This window comes from Pelmatolapia mariae, linkage group LG16_19 (assembly GCF_036321145.2).
Source record: "Pelmatolapia mariae isolate MD_Pm_ZW linkage group LG16_19, Pm_UMD_F_2, whole genome shotgun sequence".
In the NCBI taxonomy this organism is placed as follows: domain Eukaryota; kingdom Metazoa; phylum Chordata; class Actinopteri; order Cichliformes; family Cichlidae; genus Pelmatolapia; species Pelmatolapia mariae.
The window spans coordinates 28,702,473-28,715,804 of NC_086241.1; the positions used below are offsets into that span (position 1 = coordinate 28,702,473).

At 38.2% G+C, this 13,332-nt stretch overlaps 2 protein-coding genes across 2 annotated transcripts; both read left to right on the forward strand.

Moving 5' to 3' along the window:
- Positions 1 to 582: 582 nt before the first annotated feature.
- LOC134644522 (olfactory receptor 8D1-like) lies at positions 583 to 1,527 on the forward strand. Its single transcript, XM_063497612.1, has one exon. It carries the CDS (start codon positions 589 to 591, stop codon positions 1,525 to 1,527), a length of 939 nt encoding a protein of 312 aa, XP_063353682.1. The 5' UTR covers positions 583 to 588.
- Positions 1,528 to 11,310: 9,783 nt separating this feature from the next.
- Positions 11,311 to 12,252, forward strand: LOC134644523 (olfactory receptor 2AT4-like). Its single transcript, XM_063497613.1, has one exon. It carries the CDS (start codon positions 11,311 to 11,313, stop codon positions 12,250 to 12,252), a length of 942 nt encoding a protein of 313 aa, XP_063353683.1.
- The last annotated feature ends 1,080 nt before the right edge of the window (positions 12,253 to 13,332 follow it).

The following is a 13,332-nucleotide window of genomic DNA, read 5'->3' on the forward strand; positions in this document are numbered from 1 at the left end:
TTTTGTGCGAAATCAGTTTACCTGACCTCGTCTCCATCTCCATTTGCACTGGAAAACATGTTCTGAGGATTATACACATTTAGTAAGAATAAGTATAAATATACTAGCTCCTGACATAATCAAAGAGAGTAGCTCCTTGTCGAAATGAGGTAGAAAAAGAGTAAACTCAAGTCACTGTTAAACCGGACTCAAACAATATATTCTTCCTAGACTACTAAAATTTCAGTGTTGAAATAAAACATAAAGTATGGGAAACAATTCAGTTCACACTGAACAGAAAGGACATATTAACTGTACATCCCTAAAGCCTTAATTAGAAGAGACTGAACAACCATGTTTCAGACCTCCTTCTCTCTTGAGGATGAGGCAACCTGATAAAAACCATATAGAGACTCGCATGATACGCTGTGTGTTTGGGTGATAAAGGTGCTCAGAGTCAGGCTTTAAGTTTAGATATCTTTATGAATGGGAGACACAATAGGGGATGTTGTTATGATTATGGAGTTTTTCGCTTTTGTTTTTCTCTTTTTAAACAACTTATAGTGCTTGTATAATTTCTTTAATGATTAAACTTGTCTTTGAAAAAATATGGACGAGTCAAATGTTACCTATCTAACTCTGGACTGGTATACAGAAATTAACAAGTACAGATATATTTTCTTTTTTATTATGTTTACATTATATATTCTAATAATCTGCACTAATTCTACTATACTGTATCTCATCTGGATTCATAAAAATCTCCATGAGCCTATGTACATTTTCATTGCAGCTTTGCTACTTAACTCTGTTCTTTACAGCACAACTGTTTACCCAAAACTTCTGATTGACTTTTCATCTGAAAAACAAGTCACAACATATTCAGCCTGTCTCTTTCAGTTCTTTATATTTTACACTCTAGTTTTATCAGAGTTCCTTCTGTTGGCAGCCATGGCCTATGACAGATATGTGGCTATATGTAAACCTCTGGAATATCAAACTATCATGAGAAAAACCACTGTGAGTATTTTCCTGGTCATGGCTTGGCTTGTACCTGCTTGTCATGTTGCTGTCCAAGCAATAGCAAGTGCTGAAGCTAAACTGTGTGACTCTAATATAAAAGGAATATTTTGTAATAATGCAGTTTACACTCTTCAGTGTGAAAGATCAAGATTAATTACCATCTTTGGTGTGGTCATTGTATTAGATCTTGCAATGCTTCCTATGCTCTTTATAGTTTTCACATACACAAAAATCTTTATAGTTTCTCATCGAAGTTGTAAAGAAATCAGGAAGAAAGCTGCAGAGACTTGTTTACCCCATCTCTTAGTTTTATTAAGTCTCTCTGTGTTTTTTGTGTATGATGTAAGCATAGCTCGTGCAAATCCAGATTTTCCAAAAACCACACGCATAATAATGACATTACAAATAATGCTCTATCAGCCTCTGCTAAATCCATTCATTTATGGACTCAAAATGAAGGAAATTTCTAAACATCTAAATAAGCTGCTTTCTCAGGCCAACATCATTCCTTGTATTAAAACTTAAAACTAAGGTGAAGTAATTTTGTTGTTAATCAATTGTGTGCAGTTATTTTAAACACTTTTGAAATAGCCCAGAGTGCCAGTACTCTGCCTTCTTGTTAGTACATATAGTAGATATTGCCTGCCTTGTGTTTGCCTTCATGCTGCCTATGGTTTGATGGAAATTATCTCAGTTAATTTCTTTGGTAGTAAACTGTTAAAGGTGTGTGACACACACTTTCAGATTCACCATTAACCTCCATATTTCTGTATCGTGCTTGTCCATAAACACCTCGTATAAGATTAACTGAAGACCTGTAGAATTCTTTAGATTTGTAATACAGTTGGGATACCAATCTGCATTCAGTTAAAGCAGATATTGTCATATCTGTCTGTTTGTTTCTGTGCTAACATCAGTTGCATTTCAGTGCAACAGAATTCACAATAAAACTGTTGCCATGTACACACATTCCTGGTTTTATTGTCTGACATCTGTCCAGAGTGGCTCCACAGTATAGTGGTTTATACTTTTGGCTGTTAAGTAAAGTTCCCTGGTTTGGACATGAAAGATCTCACAAAGAGAAACAAATCTTTGTGGTGTTACATCAGGAAGGGTGCCTGATAAAAATCTACTGAAGCAAACATGCAAACTGCTGTGGCAACATCTTTTTAAAAAGTAGCTTTACTGTCAGACAACTCAATAAGCATGAAATACACATAAAACCATCTTTACTTCAAAACCATTTTCTAACCTACGTCTTGCTTCTCTTCATTCACAACCTTAATTTTATAACACTGAATATGTCTAACTGTAATTACATAATTAAATGTCATTTATTATTCTTACATTCATTCATTCATACATTATAAGTCACATGTTACTAAAGTTTTCTGTTACTTTTTTGTCCTGTTACAGCACTACAGCAGTTACATATGTAAACACCTGTATGCTTTTTGTTGTACCTATGAGGTGGGGGAGTTAAAACACAGTAGTGAAAGGTAGTGTTATAACATTTCTTGAATATTGAAAACATCCTGGTTCCACAGAAAAGAGGCCGCAGCTCTGGCTCCCATTCGACTTTTAAATATCTTGGGAAAGTTCTCTATTGGGGTAATATTGTACTATGAAAATAAATGAACAAAAAAGTTTGATGCGCTGACATTACGGGGATTATCCAGAAGCAGCCCACTTCAATTTTGTGACATGTTCCCACACCATCAAGAGGGTTATGATTTATTATTAAAGAAAAATGAGGCTTTCTGGATATTTATCTAGCAGACTTGGTCACCTAAAGGACTGAATGATGAACTTGTTCTCAATGTAATGTTATGGTTCCTTCATTATATCGATTTTTAGGGAGCGTTCTGCTTGACATGATGTGCTATCTGTATATGCTGTGATGAATTTTTGTATTCTTTGAGTATTAATGATAACCAAGTAGATTAAAGAATGTATACAGTATGGATAAAAACAATCTTACACTTGTGGTGTTTTATAGATTTGAATTGTTTGTAAAATTTTGTAAAATCCCACCCTGAACCCAATGCTCCAATCCTCTCCTGGAGCCAAGCCACCAACCATACCCTGCCACAAAAATGGTAAACAGTTGCTGAATTTTAGCTGTTTTTTTTTTGTTTTTGTTTTTTTTGCCATTTTCAGGCCAGAGACAGTGTGTTTAAGTTCTATTTTTTTTCTCACCTGTTGTTCGTTTAGGTGTGCGTTTTGGGGGTTTGGGGGCTTGTTGTTTTTCAACCTAGGAAATATTTGGTGTAATTTTTTTCAAACTGCGTAATATTACTCCGAAGTCTACACTGCTGGGGCAGCACGGTGCCATAGTGGATACCACTGTTGTCTCACAGCAAGAATGTCCTGAGTCTGACTCCACCATCTGGCCAGGGCCTTTCTGTATCTTGATATTTTCAACAGTTCATGCTGCACAAAGTGTTTTTAATTCAAATCCAACTAAAATAAGTAAAATGCACAACAATGATGTAATAAAATATAAACGAGAAGAAATAAAACTATAAGACCATAAAAACAACTAACGCTATTAAAACAAAAAATGTCTAGGTCCATTGTGTGTTAAAAGCCAGCTCATAAAAATGTGTCTCCAGTAAAGATTTAAAATGCTCCAGCATTTGTGCAGATCTAATATTTAGAGTCACTTTATTCTGGAGTCTGGTATCTGACACAGAGAAGCCTCTGCCACCACCAGATTTAAGTTTAGACCCTGGAATGGATAACATTAGTTTTGAACTGGACCTCATGGTTCTTTCTGGAGCAGAGGATGTATGTTTCTTCTGTTTTCTATCAGTCAGCAGACGAGCAGCCACATTTTGGGCCATCTGGAGACGATAAATAAAAGACTGGTCCAAACCTATGTACAAAGAATTGCAATAGTCCAATGTGCAAGTAATGAACAGATGAATAACACATTCAAAGACATTAGCTGGAAGGTATGGCTTTACCTTGGCTTGCTGTCTCAGATGAAAAAAGCCTGACTGAACTACTGCACTCAACTGCCTACACCTACACAGTTTAAAGGAACCATCAAGGTGCACACTGAGGTTTTTAACATTTGTCTTAAAATAAGTGGCCTAGAGCACTGTCAATGTCTTTACAAACAGAATTGCCAAAAATGACAATTTGTCTTTTGTTTTCATTTAATTAAAAAAAAAAGTCTTCAAGGCAACGTAATAACAGGTGAAGAGAGTTTTTCTAGCTTTTAGTGGCAGATAAATCTGCAAGTCATCTGCAAAACAATGAAATGAAATGTTACACCGTCAAAAAAAGCATATGATTCTAGTCATGATAGTTGGATATCATGGTCGATCATATCAAAGGCTGCTGTTAGGTCCGACAACAAGAGAGCAGAAGGGTTGCCAGAATCCAGATTTAAGAGAATATTTAAGAAAATATCATTAAAACCTTAAAAGTGCAGTCTCAGTGCTGTGTAGTGATTTAAAACCAGCTTAAAAATTTTCGGACATCTTGTTAAGATCAAGGCTGGCGTGCAACTGTAAATAGACCACTTTCACCAGAACTTTTGTAAGAAAGGGAAGCTTTGAAATTGGCCTGTAATTAAGCAGAACAGTTGGGTCTGGATTTTGTTCTTTAAGAAGAGGCTGAACTTAAGCCTTTTTAAGATATGTTGGGACACAGCCTGTAGCAAGGGAAGTTTTAAATAATCGCTGGATAAAAGGACCAATAGTATCAAAAGTATTTTTAAGCCAACTTGGGGGAAGACAATCTATGGGCGGTTTGATGATCTTAGGCGATGAACAATATCTGAACTGATATGGAGTAATGTGCAATTATCAACCTACGGATGGCTGAATTCAAAGACAAGTGAATCAAAATAAAAATAAAAAAGAATAAATCAGTGTCTCCCTGAGAGGTTTTCTCGTGCCTGTTCTATGCCACTCCACTGCCACACAGAATATTCTTTATTGCTGTATATAGTCTTGTAAATAGTAGTGTTCAGTCATATTGAGTTAAGAGGTGTTTGGTGTCTGTAAATAGTTCTACATCTCACTGAGTAAATAGGTGCTATCAGTTGGCTGAGTTTCCTGAGCCTGCTTTTGGGTCCTGTCCCTCATGTTGGCCTCTGGGCCGCCGCGTGACAGTAAGTACATCTTCTTTCACAACACACAACATATTTTGAAAAATTCTATGAATAGCCCAATTCAAGCTTGTCCTGCACTTTACCTTTATAATAAAAATTGTATTTTCCAAGTCAGTAATATGAAGAAAATTATTTTAAAAAAAGGAAACTGATTTCATAACATGCAGTGGCGCTATTACAAGGCAGGAAGCATGTGTTGAATGAATACATCATGTTATAAAACTCAAAAAAGGCTCAAACAATATATTCTTCCTAAACTACTGAAATTTCAGTGTTTCAATTAAACATATGATATGACAAACAATTCAGTTCACACTGAACAGAAAGGAGAGATTAACGGTACACTCCTAAAGCCTCAATTAAAAGAGACTGAACAATCATGTTTCATACCTCCTTCTCTCTTTTTTTTTTTTTTTTTAATTGAACTTTTAATTGCAAAGCAGGAAAACAGCAGTCACCAGCATATACATACACAGGACAAAGATGCATCTACATGTATCGCAGGACGTGGGAGGTAGAAAGAAAAACCCAACAGCAATAGTAACAAACAATGAAAAAAGGTTAACAATCGTCCCTTTATTGCCAGGCTAAATCCCGTAAGCCCGATTTTAACCTCTGAGCAGAAGGAGTGTCCAGATGGGCCAAAAAAGGGTCCCATGTGCGATAGAAAAGGAAAGGTTTGTCCTTAAGTGCTGTGGAGAAGGCTTCCATTGGCACAGTACATATCACAGACTGTAGCCACTGGTTGACAGATGGAGCCTTATCAGAAATCCACAGTACCATAATGCACTTTCGAGCGTAGTGTAGCAGTATGTGAAGGAGATCTTTGCTGCGAAAGCCGGCAGGTAGCTCATCATTTAGTCCTAACAAGCAAGTCCTTGGACCCAAATGCAGTCGGCAATTAAATATAGTACATAGCTTATCTATGAGTGATCTCCAAAACTGTAGAATAACAGGACAGCTCCACAGACAATGAAAAAAGGAACCAACAGCAGACTGACATTTGTTACAGAGATTAGGCAAAGCTGGAAACATTATGTGCCTCTTCTCAGGTGTAATATAAAGCCTATTTATAAGTTTAAACTGCCTTTCCCAAATAGAATTAGATGCCAAGACTTTAAAAGGACGACAACACAACTCATCCCAAGCTTCAGCATCTATAGCGCCTACGTCTGATTCCCATTGGCCCTTGATTTTGTTAGAGTTATCCATTCTAAGATCAGAGAGAATGTTATAAATCTTTTTAGTGATACATTTTAGTTGGGTAGTTTTTACCATGAGTGATTCTATAGGAGAAAGACCAAACCCTCCATTAAAATCCTTCAATTTAGAAGTAATATAGTACTTTACCTGAAAGTACTTCAAAAAATCCTTATTGGTCAGACCAAACTTGCTTTTCAGTTGATTAAAAGTAAGAAGAGAGTTCTCATGAACAAGATCACCCACTGTAGACCAGTCCGCAAAACCAGCCCGAAGACCAGGTAAAAAGTCAGGGTTTTCATGAATAGGAGTAAGGAGGGAGAAACAATTATAATATCCTTCCAGGCGCCTGACTTTGCGCCAAATAGTGAGCATATTCTTTAACACCATATTATCTTGTGTTAGAACTGTGGCTTTACCTGAGGAAATATATAACAGGTTCCGCAACAGAATGCCCTTTAAAGAAGTGGACTCAGCGCTGAGGTAAATGGAATCCGGATCGTCCATAAACCATTCTGTAAGAAATTTAAACTGTGCAGCCAAGAGGTGGGAAGGAGGGAGCGGCAAGACCGCCTTTCTGAACAGGCAAACACAGAAAACTGTATCTCAATCTAGGTCTTTTCTTACGCCATATAAAAGAGATAATTGAACCATTTAATTTTGACAAAATTTTTTGGACAGAGCAAGCGGTAACATCTGGAATAAATACAAGAGGCGAGGGAGGATATTCATCTTGACCAGATGAATACGACCTAAGAGAGACAGAGGGAGGCTGCACCACCTATCCAAATCGCGATTGATGGTCTGAATTAAAGGGGTGTAGTTCAGACTATACATTTCTTTTAGATTCGGTGAAATCTTAACTCCTAAATAAGTGAAACCGGAGGGAGACCAACGAAAAGGCTGAGAAATGTTTGGATCAACCTCATTTAGAACAGAGAGGGGCATAGCCTCACTTTTAGAAAAATTGATCTTGTAGCCCGAGAAGGAGCCGTATTGGGAGATTAACGAAACTAATCTAGGAATTGAGTGAGCAGGAGAATTTAGAAAAATTAAAACGTCATCTGCATAAAGTGAAATCTTATGTTGAGAATTGTTCAAACAGAGTCCTTCAATAGCTGCATCCTTCCTAATGGCTGTGGCAAGGGGTTCCATAGCTAGGGCGAATAACAAAGGGCTCAGCGGACAGCCCTGCCGACTGCCACGTTCAATACTGAAATTGCCCGACCTATAACCATTGGTAATCACTGCCGAAAGAGGGGAAGTATAAAGGATCTGGATCCATTTAACAAAGTTGTCACCAAAACCAAATTCTTGAAGTGTGAAAAGAAGAAACAGCCATTCCAGACGGTCAAAGGCCTTTTCAGCATCAAGTGAGATGACTAGAGCCTCAGGGTTAAACAAAGATGAGTGCTGAATAATGTTAAGTAGGCGCCTCACGCTATGTGTGGAATACCGCCCCCGTATAAAACCAGTTTGATCATTCTTAACGATCGAAGGTAGTATTGGCTCAAGACGTATAGCTAGGACCTTAGCAAGTATCTTCAAATCAAGATTTAAAACAGATATAGGCCTATAGGAAGCGCATTCATCAGGAGGTTTCCCCTTCTTCAAAATTAGCGAAATATTAGCCTCCATTAAGGAGGGGGGGAGAGTGCCTGCCTCAAAAGAGGACAGAAGCATCTTATACAGTGGGGAAGTTAGAATCTTACTGAATTTCTTAAAAAAATTCCCCCGTGAACCCGTCCGGACCCGGGGCTTTGTTATTTGGAAGCATCTGAATAACTTTCAAAATTTCGCTTTGCGTGATAGGTTTACATAAATCATCCCTTTGGATTTCAGTAGCTTTAGGTAAATTTAGTCCTAAGAATAAGTGGTGCATACCTTGTTCATATGTTGATTTAAACTGGGAGGTATATAACTGCTTATAAAAAGTTTTAAAAGTATCATTAATAATTAAATTGTCATATTTAGGTAAACCAGATGAGTCTCTAACACATGGGATATTACAACCAGCACCCTTATTATGAAGAAGATTGGCCAGATAGCAGTTAGGTTTATTAGCAAACTCATATAACCTCTGCCTCATGAAGAAAAGAGATTTCTCAGCCTTTCTTGTCAGTAGTGCCTCCAAAGCTGTTTTAACCACCTGAATTCCATTCCTTAATTGCTCTGAAGGTGATTCATTATGTTTAGCTTGCAGTTCGTGCAATTCCAGTTCTAATTTCCGTTGTTCCATCTGATTTTTCCGCTTCAGGCCTGCTGAATATGATATAATCAGCCCACGGGTGTAAGCCTTCAGGGTGTCCCAAAGCAGGCCTGGAGAAACTTCAGGGGTTGCATTGACCTTTAAAAAATGTTCAAGCTGATCATTTAAAAGTATTTCGAATTTTGGGTCGTGAATCAAAAAATTGTTAAATCTCCAGTTATGAGACCGAGGGACAGGATTTAGATCACTTAGCTGAACAAAAACCGGCGCATTATCTGATATAATAATATCGCCTATTGTACATCTCAAAATGTTTCCTAGTGCTCGTTTGGGGGTGAAAACGAGATCGATTCTACTACTTGTTCTATGAACACCAGAAAAAAAAGTAAATTCTTTATCGTTGGGGTGAAGAGTCCGCCAGGTATCAACCAGATCAAGTTCGTTACAAGTATCTAACAGTGCTTTGGCCCTTGTAGACATTTGAATTTGTTTGGGAGGGGATCTGTCCTTAGTTGTAGAAAAATAACAGTTAAAATCACCGGCTATCACAGAATTATCACAAACCCAGTCAGAAAAGGAAGAGAAAGTATGAGCAATAAAGTCGCTAGACTGTACTGGTGGAAAGTAAATATTCAGAAATGACACTGCCTGACCACCTAGGGTGCCCTTTAAGGAAACATATCTACCACACTTATCACAAATTGTTTGGTCAACTGTCAGCGGTAGGTGTTTATGTATTAAAATGGCTGCACCGCGGCTCTTACTCGTAAAGGAGGAACTAAAAACTTGACCAACCCAATCACGTTTCAGTTTTAGATGCTCCTGAGGAGACAGGTGAGTTTCTTGCAACAAGGCAACATGGACATTCTCCCTCTTAAGAAAACTCAATATTTTTTTCCGTTTAATAGGGTTATGTATACCTCCTACATTCCAGGAACAAACATTTAACACTGAATTATCACTTATCATACAATATTTGAAATAAGCATGGAACCAACCTCAGGTGACCAAAGCATAGCTGATATGTAGGGCTCCCAAACACTGCTCTACAACACCAGTGGCAAGTAAAATACACATAGAAAAACAAACGTCCTGCTTTGCTAACAATTAACAAAAAACTATTTACAAGAAACAGAACCGTCAAGAAACCAGTGAGTATGGAAGTCAGACAAAGGTCTCCAACGCCTAGCAGGAGGCGCAAGCAAACTTTCCAACTTGGACATAGAAAGATGCTGGACCAGAGTACGAGTCTTTTCTTAATCAGTAATGTGAAATAGCTGCCCGCCCGCAGCTAAAACAAGGATTCGGATTATAAATGGCTAAATAAAATAGTCTATATGTATAAGGGTATTATCTCCGCGCAGACCCGAAAAGAAAAAAAAAAGAAAACAAACAGAAAAAAATAACAACAATAATAAACAGAAAAAAATAAGTAAAAAGAAAGGAGGAGATGAGGGATTGGCGAATGCCTCACGTATGGGATAGGAGCACAGATCAACAGTCCGCTGGAGCCACTGAGGATGAGCGCAGTCCCGCCCCTTGAGGTACGTTATCCAGGTAAGCTGAGACTGCTTCTGGGGTTCTAAAAGATTTCTCCTGGCCATCGATCTTGATCCTAAGGACAGCCGGGTACATCATGGCGAAGGGGATACCCATCTCCCTGAGGCGTTGTTTGACGTGGTAGAATCCCTGGCGTTTCTTCAGAACAGCGGCGGAGAAGTCCTCGAATATCATAATGGGAATACCGTTATGAAATAAGGACTGCTTCTTCCTGGCGGCTTGCATGATCCGTGCTTTATCCTGGAAGTTGTGGAGCTTTATAATGACGGCGCGGTGCCACTGGGCATTGGTAGGGAGGCGTGCAAGCACCCGGTGGCAGCGATCAATTTTAACAGCGCCGCCCTTGAAACTCACAGCCACCAACTCCGGTAACCACGTTTTGAAAAAAGACACAGGGTTGGTACCTTCACTGCCTTCGGGTAGCCCAATAACACGTATGTTACACTGTCGGCTCCTGTTCTCCAAGTCATCAATCTTATCCAAAGCGGCCTCCAGCTTAAGCTCCACTTCGGAAATCTTGGCGCCATATCCCGCTGTAATATCTTCCTGCGTTGATATGCGTGTCTCTGCCTCCTTCATTTTAACATCCAATGCAGAGATGTTAGCTGCGCATGTTTCCAGTCTTTTCAGAACCGGGTCAATCTTCTTCTCAAAGGAGGCCTCCACAGCCCTCAGCACCTCCGCCGATATCCTCTCCACCAATTTGTCGACATCCATTTGGCCGAGGAGTGGGGACGACTGGGCCTCCGCCATTACCGCTGCAGCATGATCGCTGAGCGGAGGGTGATTTTCTCCGGATTTGCCCGGTTTTGACCCGAGGTCTGGGTGCTTGGCATTGTACGCAGTTTAAAGGTCGAAATAAACAGAGACTTTAACCAAGTAAGACATATATAAAGGCCTAAACAAATGCCAAGCTGCGGGAGCGGGCGAGAAACACAGCTACTCCGCCATTGACGTCACGTGACCTCACCTGCTTCTCTCTTGAGTATGAGGCAACCTGATAAAAACCTTATACAGACTTGCATGATACACTGTGTGTGTTTGGATGATGAAGGTGCTCAGAGACAGATTTCAGATATTTTTATGAACACGAGACACAGTAAGAGTTGAATACTGGTATAGTTTTGGATTTATTTTTTTGTTTGTTTGTTTTTGTTTTGGATTTTTACTGGTTTCACAAGTTGTTTTTTATGTTTTGTCTTTGAAAAAATTAATGGATGAAGAGTTAAATGTTACCTATCTAACTCTGGACTGGTATACAGAAATTAACAAGTACAGATATGTTTTCTTTTTCATCATGTTTACATTATATATTCTAATAATCTGCACTAATTCTACTATTCTGTATCTCATCTGGATTCATAAAAACCTCCATGAGCCTATGTACATTTTCATTGCAGCTTTGCTACTTAACTCTGTTCTTTACAGCACAACTGTTTACCCAAAACTTCTGATTGACTTTTTATCTGAAAAACAAGTCACAACATATTCAGCCTGTCTCTTTCAGTTTTTTACGTTTTATACTCTAGTTTGTTCAGAGTTCCTTCTGTTGGCAGCCATGGCCTATGACAGATATGTGGCTATATGTAAACCTCTGGAATATCAGACTATCATGAGAAAAACCACTGTGAGTATTTTCCTGGTTGTGGCTTGGCTTGTACCTGCTTGTCATGTTGCTGTACTAGCAATAGCAAGTGCTGAAGCTAAACTGTGTGACTCTAATATAAAAGGAATATTTTGTAATAATGCAGTTTACACTCTTCAGTGTGAAAGATCAAGATTAATTACCATCTTTGGTGTGGTTGCTTTACTAGATCTCTCAATACTTCCTATGCTCTTTATAGTTTTCACATACACAAAACTATTTATAGTTTCTCATCGAAGTTGTAAAGAAATTAGGAAGAAAGCTGCAGAGACTTGTTTACCCCATCTGTTAGTTTTAATCAGTTACACAGTTTTTTTTGTGTATGATGTAAGCATAGCTCGTGTGAAATCAGATTTTCCAAAAACCACACGCATAATAATGACATTACAAATCATGCTCTATCAGCCTTTGCTAAATCCTTTCATTTATGGGCTTAAAATGAAGGAAATTTCTAAACATTTAAATAAGCTGCTTTCTCAGGTCAACATCATTCCTTGTATTAAAACTTAATGCTAAGTTGAAGTACTTTTGTCGTTAATCGGTTTTGTGCAGTTACTCAAAACATCTTTCTTTCTACATAATCAAATCATTCCAACTTTCAGTGAGAACATTTTTCATATTAGTACATTATATCTGGGGAAGTACAAGAAAATATGAAGTGAAATAGCCCAGAGTACTAATACATACTACGTAGTAGATACTATATATACTAGATATTGCCTGCCTTGTTTTTCCCTTCATGCTGCTGGAAATGATCTCAGTTAATTTCTTTGGTAGTAAACTGCTGCAGATGTGTGACACACCCTTTCATATTCACCATTAACCTCCGAATTTCTGCATCATGCTTGTGCATATCATAAACACCTCGTATAAGAGTAACTGAAGACCTGGTGGATTATTTAGATTTGTAATACAGTGGGGAAACCAATATGCATTCACTGTAAGCAGATATTATCTTATCTGTCTATGTTTCTGTGCTAACATCAGTTGCATTTCAGTGCAACAGAATTCACAATAAAACTGTTGCCATGTACACAGATTCCTGGTTTTATTGTCTGACATCTGGCCGGAGTGGCTCCACAGTATAGTGGTTTATACTTTTGGCTGTTAAGTGAAAGTTCCCTGGTTTGAACCTGAAAGATCCCACAAAGAGAAACAAATCTCTGTGGTGTTGCATCAGGAAGGGTGTCTGACAAAAATCTGCAGAAGCAAACATGCAAACTGCTGTGGCAACGTCTTGTGAAAAATTTGCTTTTCCTGTCAGACAACTCAATAAGCATGAAACACATCAAACCATCTTTACTTCTAAACCATTTTTTAAGCTGCTTCTCTTCAATCACAGCCTTAATTTTATAACATTGAATATGTCTAACTATATTTACATAATTAAATGTATTTTATTATTCATATAGTCATCCATTCAAACATGATAAGTCACATGTTGCTAACGTTTCTTTCTGTTACTTGCTTGTCCCGCTATAGCACTACAGCAGTTACATATGTAAATACCTGTATCATTTTTGTTATAAAAACTTTCTATGAGTGGGAAAGTAGTTAAAACAGGGTGATGAGAGGCAGTGTTACAGCAAT

Coding starts and splice junctions, on each gene's coding strand:
- LOC134644523 (XM_063497613.1), top strand. CDS start 11,311: ATGGATGAAGAGTTAAATGTTACCTATCTAACTCTGGACTGGTATACA.
- LOC134644522 (XM_063497612.1), top strand. CDS start 589: ATGGACGAGTCAAATGTTACCTATCTAACTCTGGACTGGTATACAGAA.